The 20,985-nt window shown below is 42.3% G+C and overlaps 1 protein-coding gene across 1 annotated transcript; it reads left to right on the top strand.

Moving 5' to 3' along the window:
* Positions 1-8,258: 8,258 nt before the first annotated feature.
* Positions 8,259-19,080, top strand: LOC138952478 (C4b-binding protein alpha chain-like). The gene is made up of 7 exons (XM_070324155.1): positions 8,259-8,411; positions 9,923-10,262; positions 10,724-10,903; positions 12,188-12,370; positions 14,149-14,328; positions 15,186-15,359; positions 16,037-19,080. Exons 2-7 carry the CDS (start codon positions 9,935-9,937, stop codon positions 16,375-16,377), a joined length of 1,386 nt encoding a protein of 461 aa, XP_070180256.1. The 5' UTR covers positions 8,259-8,411; positions 9,923-9,934; the 3' UTR covers positions 16,378-19,080.
* Positions 19,081-20,985: the final 1,905 nt, after the last annotated feature.

The following is a 20,985-nucleotide window of genomic DNA, read 5'->3' as shown; positions in this document are numbered from 1 at the left end:
TTAAGAGCTATATTTTGTCATGCAGATTGCGGACACCTCGCTTGGAAAAAACACCTTTTATTGTCCCTTTTATGATTATTTCTTCTAAAACGTGCCTGTCAAGATACCCCGCGTACAATGTTCCATCACTAATGCTGGTCCAAATGGTATTCGCCTTTCAACACAGGCACCACTGTATATACAGTAATACCGTCGTTTCAAATACTTTGCAACTCGTGTAACCCATGTGTAAAACGTATGTCCGTACCCGTTTAATTGCACATAACACATCCACAAGGAAACAAACAGCTACCAACAAAAATAAATGTTTTAATTGCGGCAATACAAAAGTCTGCAGGGTTAGCATCGAATTACTTCGACAGAATCTCGTTACACAGGTCTAAGAACGGCATCTCTCGCTACGAGTCACTGAGTCGCTCATCAGTCATGTTGCCTAAATACAAGTCGTTCTGCGTCTAAGCCTGATCTAAATTGACATTTTTGTTTTATCATATCTGATTAAAATGCAAAAAGAATTAACATAATACCAAGGTATGTTTTATACCTCAAAACATTTACACTGAGGGGGTTGCTTCAGTGGTTGGCGCAGTGATCAATACCAAATCAGTACCTGGCGAGCGTTGGTCAGTATTGCAATTGATCACCAATAATGCTTTGGAATAGAAATGAATAGAGTAAAATAAAACAAAACAAAGGAGAGTAAAGAAACAATCAAATAAAATTAAAAGAATACCGCGCTGACAGGGTTCGAACCCACGACCTGCCGACTCAAAACGCAGTACGCTAACCGTTGCGCTACAGAGACATTCTTGCGTTTGGGGAAATAATAAAATAGTAATCGAAAAGAGGTCAGAGGCATAGACACCCGATATTGAACTCGGTACATTACAGAAGAGGAACTTTTTTTCGTGTTTCTTTCCAGAGTTTTTTTTACATTTAGTCAAGTTTTGACTAAATGTTTTAACATAGAGGGGGGAATCGAGACGAGGGTCGTGGTGTATGTGTGTGTGTCTGTCTGTGTGTGTGTGTGTGTGTAGAGCGATTCAGACTAAACTACTGGACCGATCTTTATGAAATTTGACATGAGAGTTCCTGGGTATGATATCCTCAGACTTTTTTTCATTTTTTTGATAAATGTCTTTGATGACGTCATATCCGGCTTTTCGTGAAAGTCGAGGCGGCACTGTCACGCTCTCATTTTTCAACCAAATTGGTTGAAATTTTGGTCAAGTAATCTCCGACGAAGCCCGGACTTCGGTATTGCATTTCAGCTTGGTGGCTTAAAAATTAATTAATGACTTTGGTCATTAAAAATCTGAAAATTGTACAAAAATTATTTTTTTTATAAAACGATCCAAATTTACGTTCATCTTATTTTCCATCATTTTCTGATTCCAAAAACATATAAATATGTTATATTTGGATTAAAAACAAGCTCTAAAAATTAAAAATATAAAAATTATTATCAAAATTAAATTTTCCAACTCAATTTAAAAACACTTTCATCTTATTCCTTGTCGGTTCCTGATTCCAAAAACATATAGATATGATATGTTTGGATTGAAAACACGCTCAGAAAGTTAAAACGAAGAGAGGTACAGAAAAGCGTGCTATCCTTCTCAGCGCAACTACTACCCCGCTCTTCTTGTCAATTTCACTGCCTTTGCCATGAGCGGTGGACTGACGATGCTACGGGTATACGGTCTTGCTGCGTTGCATTGCGTTCAGTTTCATTCTGTGAGTTCGACAGCTACTTGACTAAATGTTGTATTTTCGCCTTACGCGACTTGTTTCTTTTTCAGCAAGATATAACGTAATACATGTTTGGTTGTCTTCATAGAAACTTTTATTGAACATATATGGGGGGTAAAGACACTGGTGATTTGTAAGTCTTCAAACCGGTGTCTTGTGCCTTTGCTTGTCCCCCAAGCTGTTTTGCAACTTGGAGGGTCTGACAGTGAATGATTTAGGTCAGTCCCTCGCGAGGAAAACGGGGAATGACTGGGTTTTTTCTGTTTCTTTTTTTTACAACTTTTTCGTCCGGAAGACACTTGTTTTCATATGCAAAATGTGTGTGTGTGTGTGTGTGTGTCTGTGTGTGTGTGTGTGTGTGTGTGTGTATGTGTGTGCGTGCGTATGTGTGTGTGTATGTGTTGCGTGCGTGCGTGCGTGTGTGTGTGTATGTGTGGGTGTGTGTGCGTGTGTGTGTATGTGTACTTGTGTGTGTGTATGTGTGTGTGTGCGTATGTGTGTGTGTGTGTGTGTGTGCGTGTGTGTGTGTGTGTGTGTGTGTGTGTGTGCGTGCGTGCGTGTGTGTGTGTGTGTGTGTGTATGTGTGTGTGTGTGTGTGTGTGTGTAAGTTACACAATGACGAAATGAATTGAGCCAAATATTCCCCCTGGGCCCAGAAAGCTACTGTAGATTGTGGGTATGTGTCCAAGTGAGATGATGCTACTGTAGATTGTGGGTGTGTGTCCAAGTGAGATGATGCTACTGTAGATTGTGGGTATGTGTCCAAGTGAGATGATGCTACTGTAGATTGTGGGTGTGTGTCCAAGTGAGATGATGCTACTGTAGATTGTGGGTGTGTGTCCAAGTGAGATGATGCTACTGTAGATTGTAGGTATGTGTCCAAGTGATGTGATGCTACTGTAGATTGTGGGTATGTGTCCAAGTGAGGTGATGCTACTGTAGATTGTGGGTATGTGTACAAGTGAGATGAAGCTACTGTAGATTGTGGGTATATGTCCAAGTGAGATGATGCTACTGTAGATTGTGGGTATGTGTCCAAGTGATGTGATGCTACTGTAGATTGTGGGTATGTGTCCAAGTGAGGTGATGCTACTGTAGATTGTGGGTATGTGTCCAAGTGAGGTGATGCTACTGTAGATTGTGGGTATGTGTACAAGTGAGATGATGCTACTGTAGATTGTGGGTATGTGTACAAGTGAGATGATGCTACTGTAGATTGTGGGTATGTGTCCAAGTGAGGTGATGCTTGTGTAGATTGTGGGTATGTGTCCAAGTGAGGTGATGCTACTGTAGATTGTGGGTATGTGTCCAAGTGAGATGAAGCTACTGTAGATTGTGGGTATGTGTCCCAGTGAGATGATGCTACTGTAGATAGTGGGTATGTGTCCAAGTGAGGTGATGCTTCTGTAGATTGTGGGTATGTGTCCAAGTGAGATGATGCTACTGTAGATTGTGGGTATGTGTCCAAGTGAGATGATGCTACTGTAGATTGTGGGTATGTGTCCAAGTGAGGTGATGCTACTGTAGATTGTGGGTATGTGTCCAAGTGAGATGATGCTACTGTAGATTGTGGGTATGTGTCCAAGTGAGATGAAGCTACTGTAGATTGTGGGTATGTGTCCAAGTGAGATGATGCTACTGTAGATTGTGGGTATGTGTCCAAGTGAGATGATGCTACTGTAGATTGTGGGTATGTGTCCAAGTGAGATGATGCTACTGTAGATTGTGGGCATGTGTCCAAGTGAGATGATGCTACTGTAGATTGTGGGTATGTGTCCAAGTGAGATGATGCTACTGTAGATTGTGGGTATGTGTCCAAGTGAGATGATGCTACTGTAGATTGTGGGTATGTGTCCAAGTGAGATGATGCTACTGTAGATTGTGGGTATGTGTCCAAGTGAGGTGATGCTACTGTAGATTGTGGGTATGTGTCCAAGTGAGGTGATGCTACTGTAGATTGTGGGTATATGTGTCCAAGTGAGGTGATGCTACTGTAGATTGTGGGTATGTGTCCAAGTGAGATGATGCTACTGTAGATTGTGGGTATGTGTCCAAGTGAGGTGATGCTACTGTAGATTGTGGGTATGTGTCCAAGTGAGATGATGCTACTGTAGATTGTGGGTATGTGTCCAAGTGAGATGATGCTACTGTAGATTGTGGGTATGTGTCCAAGTGAGGTGATGCTACTGTAGATTGTGGGTATGTGTCCAAGTGAGGTGATGCTACTGTAGATCGTGGGTATGTGTCCAAGTGAGATGAAGCTACTGTAGATTGTGGGTATGTGTCCAAGTGAGATGATGCTACTGTAGATTGTGGGTATGTGTCCAAGTGAGATGATGCTACTGTAGATTGTGGGTATGTGTCCAAGTGAGATGATGCTACTGTAGATTGTGGGTATGTGTCCAAGTGAGATGATGCTACTGTAGATTGTGGGCATGTGTCCAAGTGAGATGATGCTACAGTAGATTGTGGGTATGTGTCCAAGTGAGATGATGCTACTGTAGATTGTGGGTATGTGTCCAAGTGAGATGAAGCTACTGTAGATTGTGGGTATGTGTCCAAGTGAGATGATGCTCTCTCCGTGTTTCAAAGCCTGGACAGATGTGTGGCGGTTGACAAGGCAAACACTACGGGGAGGACGGCGCCTTTAAACTGGAGTAAGGGACGGGGCACTATATTGGACTCCCCGGTTATTGTGAAGGCCTGTAGTTCCACGTATTCCTTCCGCACTGCACTGTCAAAGTAATACGACGATAAGAACTCATTATGAGATCGTGGCAGCAACTATGATCATGTAGGTATACCAACCAGTGTTGGTTCATTTTTTGTTGAATAGAATTGGACTTTTCAATCATGCTCCCGTAACGGCACAGGGTTCATCCTGAACTCAGGTAAAATGAGTTCCTTCGGGTCGAGAGCGTGGATCGATGCCTATTATCAGAATGCACAGGGTTCCAATATCGAGACCTTCGTGAAACAAAAATTACCGTATTTCAACACATGAACACAATACCAAGACACTCATTTACCGAAATCATCTGGTAAACACCAACCATTGCAGCTCAAATCGAAGAAAAAGTTCAAATGATTTGATGGAACGATCGTATTGCACAGGCACTGAGAGGAAGTGGAGAAGTCACGCGCTGTGAGGTGTCAGGAGTTGGATCATTACCAAGAATATATCTAAGAAGATCCATTGGCATACCAAGTACGATCAGTGATTCTAAGTTCTGTCCATTGTGAGTTGTGCATCTATTGCAAGGTATTGTCCATACTGAGTGGATAATGAGTTGCTGTAAGCTTATTGTTACGTTACTTCGTTCGAATGTATATGTATTTGATGTTTAAATAGTGTGGTTTTATACATAGTTAATATGTACAGCGCGGAGAGCATAGTTTACTGTGGTTCGTGTTATATAAGCTGTAATAATTATATTATTATTATATTATATGATAACAGCCAGATTAAAGAAAATCTGACCGTAAATAACTATTGTGGTAACATATACTGCCCAATTTAGGGACCGGCTACGCCCGGGATGTCCCAGGACAGGAAAAGAAACCTTTAACTGTAAAATGACAAGTGGAGCAAAACAGGTTGAGAAGTTGTACAACACTGGCAAATTGACTTCTTTCTTGCTTAAAAAACAAGTTGTTTTTATGGTTTCTCAGGAGTGAGAGTCTGTTTGCTGTATCCATAGTGCTCCCCCGAAACTTCAGCGAATGATGCCTGAATGGCGGGGTCAAAACGGTCATACACGTGCAAAAACATAAGTGAACGTGGGAGTTTCAGCCAATGAACAAAGAAGAAGAAGACGAAGAAGAAGAAGAAGAAGAAGAAGAAGAAGAAGAAGAAGAAGAAGACTCGGTATCCCTAATGCAACGCAAGGGCGGATCTGGGGGGGGGGGGGGGGGGTTACACGGGTTACGTAACCCCCACCCCCCCAAAAAAAAGAGGTAATTTATTGGCTCAGGATGCACCAGATAGCTCTATTTTGCTTCTTTGGATAAAAAAAACATTTCCGGGGGGGGGGGGGGGGGCATGCCCCCGGACCCCCCTAGAGGCTTAGGCGCCTTCGGCGCCGTCAACTTGTATCTTCGCAGTCATTTTGTAACCCCCCCCCCCCCTCCAAAGTGAATTGATCCGCCCTTGCAACGTGATGTACAGGCAACACAGAACAAAAAGATCATTGTTCTTACAATGCTGTCCGTTGACCCAGCCTGTATCCTTCATCAGCATGAAACCAAGAATGTCATTTTTATATTTAGTCAAGTTTTGACTAAATATTTTAACATCGAGGGGGAATCGAAACGAGGGTCGTGGTGTATGTGCGTGTGTGTGTGTGTGTGTGTGTGTGTGTGTGTGTGTCTGTGTGTGTGTGTGTGTGTAGAGCGATTCAGACTAAACTACTGGACCGATCTTTATGAAATTTGACATGAGAGTTCCTGGGTATGAAATCCCCGAACGTTTTTTTTCATTTTTTTGATAAATGTCTTTGATGACGTCATATCCGGCTTTTCGTGAAAGTTGAGGCGGCACTGTCACGCCCTCATTTTTCAACCAAATTGGTTCAAATTTTGGTCAAGTAATCTTCGACGAAGCCCGGGATTCGGTATTGCATTTCAGCTTGGTGGCTTAAAAATTAATTAATGACTTTGGTCATTAAAAATCGGAAAATTGTAAAAAAAAATAAAAATTTATAAAACGATCCAAATTTACGTTTATCTTATTCTCCATCATTTGCTGATTCCAAAAGCATATAAATATGTTATATTTGGATTAAAAACAAGCTCTGAAAATTAAATATATAAAAATTATTATCAAAATTAAATTGTCGAAATCAATTTAAAAATACTTTCATCTTATTCCTTGTCGGTTCCTGATTCCAAAAACATATAGATATGATATGTTTGGATTAAAAACACGCTCAGAAAGTTAAAACAAAGAGAGGTACAGAAAAGCGTGCTATCCTTCTTAGCGCAACTACTACCCCGCTCTTCTTGTCAATTTCACTGCCTTTGCCATGAGCGGTGGCCTGACGATGCTACGAGTAAAATGGCATTGCGTTCAGTTTCATTCTGTGAGTTCGACAGCTACTTGACTAAATATTGTATTTTCGCCTTACGCGACTTGTTATTTTTCTGAGAAGAGAGTTCATGGGCTGAAACTCCCACGTTCACTCATGTTTTTGCATGAGTGGGTTTTTACGTGTATGGCCGTTTTTACCCCGCCATTCAGGCAGCATACGCCGATTTCGGGGGAAGCATATATTTTCGTGTTTCTATAACCCACCGAACTCTGACATGGATTACAGGATCTTTTCCGTGCGCACTTGGTCTTGTGCTTGCGTGTACACACGAAGGGGGGTAAGGCACTAGCAGGTCTGCACATAAGTTGACCTGGGAGATCGGAAAAATCTCCACCCTTAACCCACCAGGCGGCCGCGACCGGGATTCAAACTCACGACCTTCCGATTATGGCCCTGTCACACGACCGTTTTAAAGCCTGCGTATGCCGACGTATGGGACATTTGAATAAGTACGCTGGCGTACGTCGAATACGTTATGGGTACGTTTTGTATACGTTAAGAGGACGCTGAAGCACGCTGGCATACGACGTAGTACGCTGAGCACGCAGCAAAGTTTTGTGCATGCACAACAATTCTCGACGTATGGTTCATACGCACTGCATACGTTGGCACACGTTCACACACGTTACTTGTACGTTACTCATACGTCGATAAATATCTGTATCTGTAGATAGTGCTGAGACATTCCGAACGCAAGCAACACTTCTGCCGTATAAACAGTTCTTCATGGACACGACATTCTGCACAGAGAGTACAGAACTTACCACTTGATTTACCGTTACATAACAAGGAAGAACTAATACAGTTTCTACTCACCAAATTTGCAGAATTACTTGCCGATTTCCCGCGATTTATAGAACAAATGACGTGATCGCATGGCGTCATGTCTAATAAAACAAAACTTCCGAAATATATCTAATAAAACAATACTTCCGAAATACGTTCTATCCATTAGCAGCGGCGACGACATGTGATCGTCAGCGATAAGCTGTTGCGCGCAAGACTATCGTTAGGCATACGTTGTGAACGCCGGCAACACGCTAAGCATTCGTTGGGCATAAGTTGTGAACGCTGGCAACACGCCAAGCATACGTTGGTGTACGCTATCTGTAAGTTATTGAAACGTTCTGCATACGTTACTAATACGTTATGTATACGTCCAACTCGTTATGAATACGCTATGTATACGCCAAAGATTGAAAAAAACATCGATAGTTCAGCGTACGCCAGCGTATGTTCATACGTCGGCATACGCTGGCTTTAAAACGGTCGTGTGACAGGCCCATCAGGAGGCCGACGTCTTACCACTGCGCCACTTCGCCCGTCAAGGAACATATCAAATATAGGACCCCCTCCCTTACCTGCATTCCTGCACATGTTCACACGTTGAGTGTCGCTGTGTGCCAGACGCACTTTCATTTGCAGAGGTGTTTGACTGCCTGTGTTTCCCGTTGTCTTGCAGCTTAATTGTTGCTACCCTGCAGGCCGCCGCATCCCAACTGTTTTCTTCGCAAGAGCATCCTCAAGTTGACACCGTTTTCGAACTGAAGGATTAGGTTTTGACTCGTGGTAAAGATCTTAGATAATTGTAATAATGTTTATTGATTGATTGATTGATTGTTTTTTGGTTTGATTGATTGATTGATGGATGGATTTTTATACATGTACTTGTTTGTTTGTTTTCTGATACTTTGTTAATTCTCTTACTCTTTTTCTCTCCTCTTATCTGAATGTAATCTTCAACTGAAAGAACTATCGTTAAAAAAGCTGTGTGTCTTTGGCAATTAGTATAATATCAATTAATGAACCTAAACAAGGACACTTTTTAAAAACAATAGATGTAGTACACTTCAGACGAGAGATGGCACGGAATGTTGGTCCAAAAACATGTTTTGGGTTTAGGTATTGTACTTTGAACACCAAAGAATCGGTGTGCGATGTAATGTTGGCATTGTCAACCTGTTTCTTGCAACAAAATGATGATTTTCAAAGTTTTTTTTTTATTGACATTTGACACTATTTCGAAAACCTTTGACGCTGTTTTCTCTGAATAATTTGTTGAGCGTCAGTGCCGTCATTGGAAAATATTCATCTTCTAGACTAACTGTACAATCTTCATGCTCTTTTTCTCTAACCAGAAAGGGTGTCTTTATGCAGTAACATGGAGACTCTTTGGTCAATTATCCCCATGTTATAAATTCTGGTCAATTACCCCCATGTTATAAATTCTGGTCAATTACCCCCATGTTATAAATTCTGGTCAATTACCCCCATGTTATAAATTCTGTCAAAGTACAAAAACTTGCCTTTTGGGGGAAATTTATTTTGTGCCTCTGATATTTCTACGTCTTCTATTCATGCAGGAAACAAAATCAGTTCATAAATATGAAGAAATTGCTCTTTTGTTGCATAGAGGAATCTGTTTAGAGAAGAAGAAAACATACTTCAAAGTTCAATCTTTATTTTCTGGAAGGTGAATGTTTCGCCAAAACGACATATTTTATCCACACAAAAATCACCCATTTTGACTTGTAATTAATTGAAATATGACTTTATAGGAAAAAACACACAACTTTTTTAAGGATTTTTATCAAGAACCTTACAATAAAAATTGAAAAGCTTGTCAAAGAACCAAATATTAATTTCTGTGCCATCTCTGCCCTTTGGCACAAGCTTCCTGACCGTACTGCAGTATTCTACAATCTCACGCATCTGTTACCTTGTCAATTTTCCTTCGATGACAGTGAGAGAAAAAACACCGGATGCGCTTGTGATTATTGACTTGTCATAACCGTGCATGTTTGTCGTTCTTCTTTCCAAGTGAGGTATACTCTGGGAAGTTTGAAGTATACGAGTCTGAATAGAAAAAGAAAAAAAGAAAGAACGAAAGAAAGAAAGAAACCTAAAAAAAAATAAAAAAAAATAATAAACCAGAAAAAATAAAGGAAAGATACGCCGCCACCCCAACCGTCCATTTTATTTTCATCTCTCACTTTTATTTCAACTGTTTTTTTGTTTTTTTTTATTCCACGGGCGCATCTTAGGCTACTTCGCATTTATTGCAGTTTTGGCTTTTGCAGGCGAGAGTCAAGATGTTTTTGCTCGAGCAAATGGCAGCGATCTTGATAACTGCCGTTACCGTCGCCATAGGATCGGACCTTGCCCAAGAAAATATCAAGTTCACTAATCTCAACATAAATGACGTCATTTTCACGGGTGACGTCATGTTTGAGTCATCGGCAAGGTCCCATCTGGACTGCAGCACTCAGTGTTCCAACCACCTGGGTTGTTTGACCTTCACCTTCACCAAAGGGTCACCGCGAGGGTCATGTCGGGGTCACGTTTCACCGATGACCTCTGGACGACCTACAGCGCCCTCTGTGGAAAGCAAGACTTTCACGCTCGTGGAGAAGCTGGCGGGTATGAGTGATTCCCCCATTCCCCTCTTTTTATTGTCTTGTATACTTATTCTTTCTAACCGACCTGAGTTATGACCTGCTTCACATTGCATACTGTTGTAGAAGGAAGGTAATCAAGGGCAGGATTCCCATTGGTTTAGAATGCGGATGACCTGGAGTCAATGTCAACAACTAAAAATGTTACCTGTCTGAAGAATAACACCTGTCATAAACAATAGCGGTCCGCAAAAAAACAAACTTACAGTAACACTGTCAGCCTGTTACAAATATAAAAGTAAAAAAAAAAGGAAATAACCAAATTGGTAAACACGCACGCACACACACACACACACACACACACACACACACACACACACACACACACACACACACACACACACACACACACACACACACACGCACACACACACTATAATGAGGGTCTGGCAAAGAAGTGAAAGTAACCAGCCTAGGTGTAAACAGTCTTTTCAGAATGCGCTGCGCCGCCTGAGATTGCCCGGGCCACTGTCGGAATGACGTCACGAGCAGTGGGCACACGCCTGACGTACACATGTGACATCAATACAGTCTTGGAGAACGGACCTGCTGAAGTGACGTGTCAGACAGACGGGACGTGGACCACGCCCACTTTTGTCTGTGACCGTAAGTTGTTTCGCCTGCTATACTGTACCACTCTTCAGACACACCAGCTTGTAGCGCGCACACACACACACGCACACACACACACGCACACACACACACACACACACACACACACACACACACACACACACACATCATAATGAGGTTTTGGCAATAGACATTTTCCGGAAATAACTCTATTAGGATTTTCAAGCGTTGTGTGAGAGTTGCGCCCCAGTTTAGTGAGTCAAGCAACCAGTTAAAACTAGCAGTCACAGCGAATAACTGACTCCGATGACGATGTGTATGTATAGCCCGTCCTTAATCGAGCCCGAAGTCGACTTCGCGAAGACTACGCGAAGTGTTTTTAGCGAAAACAAGTGCCGAAGCTCCGTGCGGCCAGCTTCGCGAAGCACACTTCGCGTAGTCGACTTCGCGGCACAATTAAGGACAGGCTTTATGCCGAGTGCCTTCTTGTTATGACCCGATGGGCGGGGACGTAGCTCAGTCGGTAGCGCGCTGGATTTGTATCCAGTTGGCCGCTGTCAGCGTGAGTTCGTCCCCACGTTCGGCGAGAGATTTATTTCTCAGAGTCAACTTTGTGTGCACTCTCCTCGGTCCGAACACCCCCGTGTGTACACGCAAGCACAAGACCAAGTGCGCACGAAAAAGATCCTGTAATCCATGTCAGAGTTCGGTGGGTTATAGAAACACGAAAATACCCAGCATGCTTCCTCCGAAAACGGCGTATGGCTGCCTAAATGGCGGGGTAAAAAACGGTCATACACGTAAAATTCCACTCGTGCAAAAAACACGAGTGTACGTGGGAGTTTCAGCCCACGAACGAAGAAGAAGAAGAAGTTATGACCCGATTTCGGTGCACAATATAAACTTAGCAATTTACGATTTATTGCGGCAATTAAAGCTTGCCCCGAGTGATCGCCGAAAACGTGTTTTGCCCGAGGTCACGTGAGTTCGGGAAACACGTGTACTCAGCTATCTCTACAGGTCTAACAAGTGAATCGTGGCTCCGTGTGTAGATTTTTCAAAAGAAAATGGTATCATATCGAGCCGACGCTGTAACACATTATGATACACATAGAAGTCAGTTATTCGCTGCGATTGCTGGTTTTAACCATAGACCTATATCAGAATATAGGTCCCTGTTTTAACTGATCGACCACTTGTTATGGTGTCTGTGACTCACTAAGGTGGGCCGCAACTCTTCCCAAACGCTTGGAAACTTGGAAAGTTATTTCCGAACATCGTCTATTCCGAGAAAGTAATTAGCTCAGGTGTAAACAGTCATTTCAGAATGCGCTGCGCCGCCGCCTGACGTTGCCCGGGCTACTGTCGAAATGACGTCACGATCAGTGGGCACACGACTGACGTACACATGTGACGTCACGGCAGTCCTGGTGAACGGACCAGCTGAAGTGACGTGTCAGACAGACGGGACGTGGACCACGCCCACCTTTTCCTGTGACCGTAAGTTGTCAGTTTGCCTGCTTGAAAGATCAAGAGTATTTACGGCTATACAGGGGCTACGTGCTCATAAGACATAACGTCAGGACTGAGAAGCCTGTATGTACCGCATTTTGTACAGCTAAGGCGGCCTGAAACCCGACCTACACGGCCTGCATGACCTTGACGGCGTCATTCCAAGCCTGAACGTTGTGCTTGTAGCTTCCCGTTTGTTGTTCACGTCTGAGCAAGCTTTATTTTCAAGAGGGATCGAGGGGAAAAAATAAAGATCTCGACAGACATTCGACACATGACCTCGAGATTTCCGGGCCGACGTTCGAGGCTACTGCACAAGTTTTGAAAATTTGAAAAATTATATATAGGCCCTATCCGTTTTTAACATAGAGGGGGAATCGAGACGAGGATCGTGGTGTATGTGTGTGTGTGTGTGTGTGTGTGTGTGTGTGTGTGTGTGTGTGTGTGTGTGTGTGTGTGTGTGTGTGTGTCTGTTTGTCTGTCTGTGCGTGTGTGTATGTGTAGAGCGATTCAGACCAAACTACTGGACCGATCTTTATGAAATTTTACATGAGAGTTCCTGGGTATGATATCCCCAGACCTTTTTTTCATTTTTTCGATAAATGTCTTTTATGACGTCATATCCGGCTTTTTGTAAAAGTTGAGGCGGCACTGTCACACCTTCATTTTTCAATCAAATTGATTGAAATTTTGGCCAAGCAATCTTCGACGAAGGCCGGACTTCGGTATTGCATTTCAGCATGAAGGCTTAAAAATTAATTAATGACTTTGTCATTAAAGATCTGAAAATTGTAATTAAAATTATTTTTTTATTAAAACGATCCAAAATTACTTTTATTTTATTCTTTATCATGTTCTGATTCCAAAAACATATAGATATGTTTAATTCGAATTAAAAACAAGCTCTAAAAATTAAAAATATAAAAATTATGATTAAAATTGAATTTCCGAAATCGTTTTAAAAACAATTTCATCTTATTCCTTGTCGACTCCTGATTCCAAAAACATAGATATGATATGTTTGGATTAAAAACACGCTCAGAAAGTTAAAACGAAGAGAGGTACAGTAAAGCGTGCTATGCAGCGCAGCGCAACCGCTACAGCGCTGAACAGGCTCGGCACTTTCACTGCCTTTTTGCACTAGCGGCGGACTACGGTCATTGTGAAAAAATGCAGTACGTTCAGTTTCATTCTGTGAGTTCCACAGCTTGACTAAATGTAGTAATTTCGCCTTACGCGACTTGTTATTTTATGCTATTCTTGAAACGGTCTCTATGTTATAGCTTTATCCGTCTACTGCTCAGGAGTGACTATAACTATTTATTAGGAAGCTGTTTGTTTCTGCACGGAGTTGTGTAGTTGTTTTAATTACACCTCTTTTACTGTGCAATACCAATTGTTGTTATAATCGTTTATAGGCAGGCAGGGTGTGTCGAAGAACATTTTCCATTTTTATGTAATATTTTAATGGACAATAAAGTGCTGTTATTGTTATTGTTTGTTGCAAATAGAATTGTGACAGCCGTATAGTCATAAATACACTTATTTTGTTAAATAGTCTTCAATCTTGCAAGCTGACAGCGCGCGCGCACACACACACACACACACACACACACACACACACACACACACACACACACGCACGCGCACACACACACACACACACACGCACGCACGCACACACACACACACACACACACACACACACACACACTATAATGAGGGGCTGGCAAAGAAGTGAAAATAACCAGCCTGGGTGTAAACAGTCATTTCAGAATGCGCTGCGCCGCCTGAGATTGCCCGGGCCACTGTCGGAATGACGTCACGAGCAGTGGGCACACGCCTGACGTACACATGTGACGTCATGACAATCCTGGTGAACGGACCAGCTGAAGTGACGTGTCAGACAGACGGGACGTGGACCTCGCCCACTTTTTCTTGTGTCCGTAAGTTGTTTTGTCTGAGAAAACACTCTTTAGTCACGCCAGCTTGCAGCACAACAACACATGCCCCAGGACACCCCCACCCCAATCCAAACACTCCAAAACAAGTAAGTTAGCTTGAAAGCTTTTAGCGACCTTGTGTGCCCATATTCAAGACAAATATTTGCGGTCTTAAACATTGAAGTCGTGGTCTCGGAGCTTATCAGAGAGATCTAAACTTTAGGGAAAAAATTTATTGCGTCCACTTAATTATCTGGCACACCTTTCGGATCAATGATTTCTTTAACAGGGATCACGTGACCGCCGCTCAAATAAGGGTACCCCAAAAATCGACTTGACAAAAACGGAAGAGAACAATAAAAAATCGACGAAAAAATATAATAGGCACAACTTGGCAACTTTTACATACGAGGAGAAAGTCAAGTCAATTATCTACCAAGAAAATGTTGTTTTGTTTAGCTGGCTTGCGTATTGCTTGTGCCGCTATGCTATTCCTACTACTGCTACGGGTGTCGATCATAATTATGAGGGGCCAGTCAAACACGGGAGGTCAGTTTTGCGTTAATTTTGATGGGTACCATGACGAAAGGGCTAAACGACCTGGGTTGCTTGTTCTTGGTATGCGTAGGGACTGGTATGTGTGTGTGTGTGTGTGTGTGTGTGTGTGTGTGTGTGTGTGTGTGAGTCTGAGTTTACATGACTGAGTGTTGACTTTAATTCAAATGATATCGATGTAACTTGCTGAGGAGGTTTAATTTTGCCTTCTTTGATTCAGTCACGCACATAGCAGGCAACAGCACGAGAAGGCTGTGGCAAGATGACAACAATTAAGAGAAATGCTGTGTGTTCTACCATTGCAGAGTGCAGCAAACCACTAACCGTTGCCGGGACAAAGGTCTTCCTGACGTCAGTGTCACCGGAACCCAAAGTGACCTACATGTGCAGTTCAACGGAAGTTCTGATTGGTGGCTCTGCTGAAGTGACGTGTCAGTCGGATGGCACGTGGGCTCCTGTGCCAACTTTCTCATGCCACGGTGAGGATTCACTTCTTCAAGTCGGTTTCAAAATATAGTCTACGTGTCAAACTATGTCCCCAAACTTTACAATACATGACAGGGACCGTATTTTCTTACTAGAGAATTTGATTATAAGATCCTCTTCATCACTATTTCACAACAGGGTCTTGATAACTGCTTGTATGTTCAAGTGAGGACAATGAAGTAGGCTATACAAGCTGTTCACGGCGCCGATTAACGAGGTCCAATTCTGTCGGTCAGTCATTGCAAACCAAAGAAGGTTAAAGTGAAGGTCTCTCTATGTCTATGACTATCCAGGGTTTGTGTTTGTGTGGGGTAAGAATCATGTACATAATTTTGTTCAGCGAAGGTGCCATGACCTACACTACCTGCATGACCTTGACAGCTTCATTCAATGCTTGACGTTTGCGCTGGTAACTTCCTGTTTGCTCACTCAGGGCTGAGTTTACTGTGCATTCTGTAAAACAGTAGAAAAACAATTAAATAGATTTAAAAGTAAAATAAAATTGGATATTCGCATACATGTACAAAAATCCTTTCGGAAGCTTGAGGCAGTCGCAGGAGTGTATGTAGTTGTATTCTCCTGCTACCGTTGACTGTTGTTTTTGTTGTTATGTCTATGCCCTACATCCTTAAATGTTGTAAAGGTGCTTGTGTTGTCCTCCTCTATTCAGCGTGCAGTGCTGGCCCCATCCAACTGACGGGTAACAACGGAACACTGGCAAGTCCTGGCTACCCCGGTCAATATGACGACAACTTGGCGTGTCACTACGTCGTCGAGCTTGACCAGGCAGGCCCACAGACCGTCACCATGTCCATCTCTTACCAAATAGAAAAAAAACGGAATTGTCCCTTCGACTACCTGGAAGTCAACAATGACGGATTCAAGTATTGCGGCAGGCAAGAAAATGTTCCGAAAAGTGTTAGTGTGGCAGGAAACCAGTGGGTCGCTGACTTCAGTACAGATGGCTCATTCCAGGACTATGGTTTTCTCATTACTTATCATGTTGTCTGAAATTTTCAGTTTTGAGCGAAGTGAGTGACGTCACTCCGTTTTGTTATCTATATATATATACGACTAGTGTCTGTCTGTCTGTCTGTTCGCGATGCACGGCCAAAGTTCTCGGTGGATCTTTTTCAAATTTGGACACCGTATTCAGCTACACCCCGGACACAACCTCATCGATGAGATATTTCAACACGTGCTCTCAGCGCGCAGCGCTGTGCGCGCTGAACCGATTTTTTGTTTTGTTTTGTTGTTGTTGTCGGGATCCACTACCTGTAACTCTTCCTTATCTTCTCCAGTGTTTTCAGCCGCGATTATCTCCCTTCCTCCGTGTGGCGTCAATCCATATTCCCGTTAATACGTTACTATTTTTAGAAGGTCACTGCACGTTACTATTTTTAGAAGGTCTCCAGTGTTTTGCGCGTTTATCTCCTTTCCTTCGTGCGCCAGCAAAGCCGGCGTACACTCGGCTCCCAGGCGCAGCCTGGTATTTGGCTCTACTTCTTCCCGGCGAAGCGGGTAATCATCTAGTTGTGTTTATATACTGTATTATAAACTGTGCAATAAAAACAAAACAAAATAAACGACATATATCCTAACTAAAACATTCATACCAGCGTTACATGTATTTGATTCAAAGTTTCTAATCCCTAAGAGGCACTATACTTGGCTATCTGGCACAATTTTCGGATTGAAGATATATTTTTCATAGAAGTCACATGATAGCCGCTCAAATAAGGGTACCCTCAAAATCGATCCTACAAAAACGTAAGGTTCAAATCGACAAATTCCAGAAATAACTGTCTTGTTGTTGTTGTTTGTTAAGTTTTTTGTTTGTTTATCTTTTGGGGGTTGTGGAAGACTTACTCTTCCTTGGAAACATAGAGGCAAGTTACACGTGGCATTGTAGAACAGTCACTGTGCACAAAGCGATGCGATCACATCGGCAATGCTGATAGTCAGCTCCAATGAGCGTACTTTTGAAAGAAAAGAGTGTGAAATTGAGTGGACAGTCCACAAAGAACAGATCAAAGCTAATTCACACTGGAATGTCAGTAGTCCACATGATTTCATCGACACAGATCACCGACCACATGCGGAGTGACAAGTCGCTCGCTAGTCATTGGCCAACAATCAGTGTCACGTGTAGCTTGCCTCAGTGTTGCCGATGAAAAGCAAGGAAAGGCAAATCTCTCACAACCCATTAACACTTGACAAAGTTATTTCTAAACATTGTATATTCAAATATAGACCAACAAAACCAGAATGGACAAAATGTAGTGACTTTTTTACATACAGGAAATCCTATGTTGTATTCATTATCTATCCAGAACAGGCTATTTTGCATGCAGGCTATTTTGCATACTGTAGTGACTTTTACATACGGGAAATCCTATATTATTGTATTCATTATCTATCCAGGCTATTTTGCATGCAGGCTATTTTGCATACTTCTTTTGTTAAGCCATTGTGTACATTTTTGCATCCATTTTGAGCTTTTACACAATAAACATTGAACATTTTTTTAAAATGTGCAATAGAATTCAGCAATGACCAAGTGGATTGCTTTCACTGAAACTTTCAGTTAACAAAATACATTCAAGTTCCTATTTTCTTGGGTTGTTAGGCCAAAAAAAAAAATTGTCTGTTTAGGGTAACCCGACCGACCCTATCGATTTGGCGCCGACCCAAAAACTTTTTTTTGATTTCAACAAAAAAAAAAGAAAAAAAAAAGAGGTAAAAATGCTAAAAAGAGACATTTGGCATTTCTTTCTCTCCCTTTCTCTCTGTTTTATTTATACGTTAGTTTTGACACATGTATTCATCAAATATAAGAAGTGAATGTTCGGCCAACATAGCATTTACAAAAACAAAAAAACAAAAAAAAAAAACAAAAAAAAAAACCTACCTACCTACCGACCCTACTTTTTTTGGTCATGTTACCCTAAACAGACAATTATTTTTTTTTTGGCCTTACTTACAACAAAATAGCCGCTGCAGAAACGGCATCCAAAGCGAGGTCAGCATTCAAATGAATCGGAATCTTGAGTAAATCACTATTTACTACAGTGGAACCCCCCCTTTTCAAACCTGACAAAATCAAGTCTTAAAACGGAGGGAGTCTCAAAATGGGGGTAAATTAAAAAGAAGTTATGAATAGAAAGTCTAAGATAACAGGGTCTTAAAAGGGAGGAAGTCTTAAATTGGGGGGTCTTAGAGGGGGGTTCCACTGTACTAACAACATTACAAGCAATGAATGTACAAAGAGCGGGTTATTTTCAGCTGTACATATAATATTTCATGCACATAAAACTGATTTACTATTAGACACAATTTTGTTGTTTTTGTGCTCTGGATGAGCAATGACTTATACACCATATTTATGAAAGTACCCTTTTGCAGTTTGATTGTCAATTCATGGTTATTGAATCAAAAATAAGCTTACATCGATTTTGTATCCTAATGTTATGCACTTGAAGCAAGATGAAGGCAGATTGCCTTAAATCCCACTTAAAGATTTTTATTTTATTTGCAAATTCCTTTATTGATGTCCTCTTGTCTCATTTTGCACACTCCATCCATACTTTCACACAAAATAATTGCTCTACTTAAAACTTTGATATCTGTTACATGAAAATGATTGTTTTTTTGGTCTTTGTTAACACATTTGAAGCAAGGGTTTGATTAAATAAAATTCACAGCAGCACTTAACCACCCACATTGTTTTTGCGCTTGTCAAAGCTCAGGCGCGCTTGTGTGGATGGGAATGTCTCACACGCGCATCTGAGAGGGAAAGAGAGAGAGACAGAGAGAGAGAGAAAGAGAAAGAGAGAGAGACAGACAGACAGTCAGGCAGACAGATAGACGGAGCGACAATTTGACAAACTAAAATGACACTGATGCAAGTGTTCGCATTCCAACTTTATTTGCTACCAAAGCAATTATGTCCCAGCTAATTCGCAAATGTATTTTGTGACTGAATAAACATGAGAGGAACATAAAGGCTAAAATTAAGAAGCTAGGGGCGCAAGTAGGCGCCACGATTTCGCTTTATGTGGGTTTGCCACAATCATGCTGCAGTCTACGTGGGCTCTTTTTGATACCTCAAGTCAAGTGTGGTAAGAATACAGTCACACACTGAAACGTCGGTCAGTGCCGTTATGACAACACAATGGGACATTCAAGGCGGGTCGTTTTCAGTGCTACAGTCAACAACAAAACAAATCTGTCAGAGTTCCGATAACTTTAGAACCACGAATGCCTTTCCTCACTCAATTGACGTCACAGCAAAGAGTAGCACAAGTTGCGCAGGAAATCGTTCACCTGTGAGTCAGCGCATTAGACCGGACAGCTAAAGTCTGCCTTGGAGCCAAGCAGGATACAGGTGCACAACTCGTCAGGACTCCGCTGATGTTCCTGTCCCACCTGTACCACTGTGCCGTCAGGGGCCCGGCAGTTGGGACCTGCAGCAAACAACATCATAAAGTCAAGTCGGAGGACAACAGAATAACACTGTGTTGACATTTCCTGCGCTTTAGGATTAGCGTACAATGGCAAAACATGCATATTGAATTTTTTGCCTACGCATGCGAGGCACAAATTTAAATCAACTCTACTCTGATAAAACTGCACTTTTCCTTTTAGCAAGTCCTGCATGTATGCTTCCAATGTTCCACCGACATGAGCCAAATGGACCCAAGAGAACCGACATTTTAAGGACGAATTGCCGAGTCAGACAATTGTACCTTAATTACGTTCTCTAGTCAACACTCCTGGCTTCCAAAAAGAGAGGGACATACAAGGAAAACCCCAATAAACATTGATAGTGACGGTTCTAGGTTATCTCCCCCCTACACCACAACCCTCCCCCCCCCCCCCATATATACACACCACCTCGGACAACAGAAATTGAACACTTAGCCCATGTGTGGACAAAGACAGTATCTGGAAAAAGAGCTAACAGACAGTCACAGTCACTCCAAAGGAATTCAGAACATTTTATCAATATCAAAGTCCTTACCGCAGGCACACAAAACTGAAACAAATAAACACCAGTGGAAGAGTTCTAGCCTTGCTGGGAATCCTACACATCCCCTCTAGAAGTGGAACCGTTCAACAGTCGAAAAAATTCCTTTCGCAAAGTATGCTAACTGCTACCGGTAAGAGCTTTATCAATTGAGGAGAATAGTGTTGATTAGTGTCGAGGGGCCCGTTAGCTCAGTTGGTGAAGCACTGGACCTATGATCCGAGGGTCACAGGTTCGAATCTGGGCCAGGACGGGTCAACTTTATGTGTCGACTCAGAGACGGTATCCATGTTCCACCCCCATGTCACCACTGTGGCACATCATTCTGCCATAAGTGCAGGTGGCTGATTACACCTAAACACGCTCACACCTGGGTAGTGCGACTCTGTTGCTGCTAGCTTTCCACTGGGAGGAAGCGACCCAAATTTTCCAGCGATGGGATAATAAAGTAATGAAAAGAAAATGAAAGAGACTCACCGTTTGGACAGAAAGGACAGCAATGGTCGGGGTCATCGGTGACAGCGTCATAACACTGAGCTATGTCACAGCTCAGGACAGCACAGAAGTGCTCTCCCTGCCCACAATAGCAT

This window comes from Littorina saxatilis, linkage group LG17 (assembly GCF_037325665.1).
Source record: "Littorina saxatilis isolate snail1 linkage group LG17, US_GU_Lsax_2.0, whole genome shotgun sequence".
NCBI lineage: Eukaryota > Metazoa > Mollusca > Gastropoda > Littorinimorpha > Littorinidae > Littorina > Littorina saxatilis.
The sequence above is the reverse complement of the archived record's forward strand: the minus strand, read 5'-3'. Positions and strand labels throughout refer to the sequence as shown.

Coding starts and splice junctions, on each gene's coding strand:
- LOC138952478 (XM_070324155.1), top strand. CDS start 9,935: ATGTTTTTGCTCGAGCAAATGGCAGCGATCTTGATAACTGCCGTTACC. Junction 10,263..10,723: donor GCTCGTGGAGAAGCTGGCGG/GTATGAGTGATT, acceptor AGGTGTAAACAG/TCTTTTCAGAATGCGCTGCG. Junction 10,904..12,187: donor GCCCACTTTTGTCTGTGACC/GTAAGTTGTTTC, acceptor AGGTGTAAACAG/TCATTTCAGAATGCGCTGCG.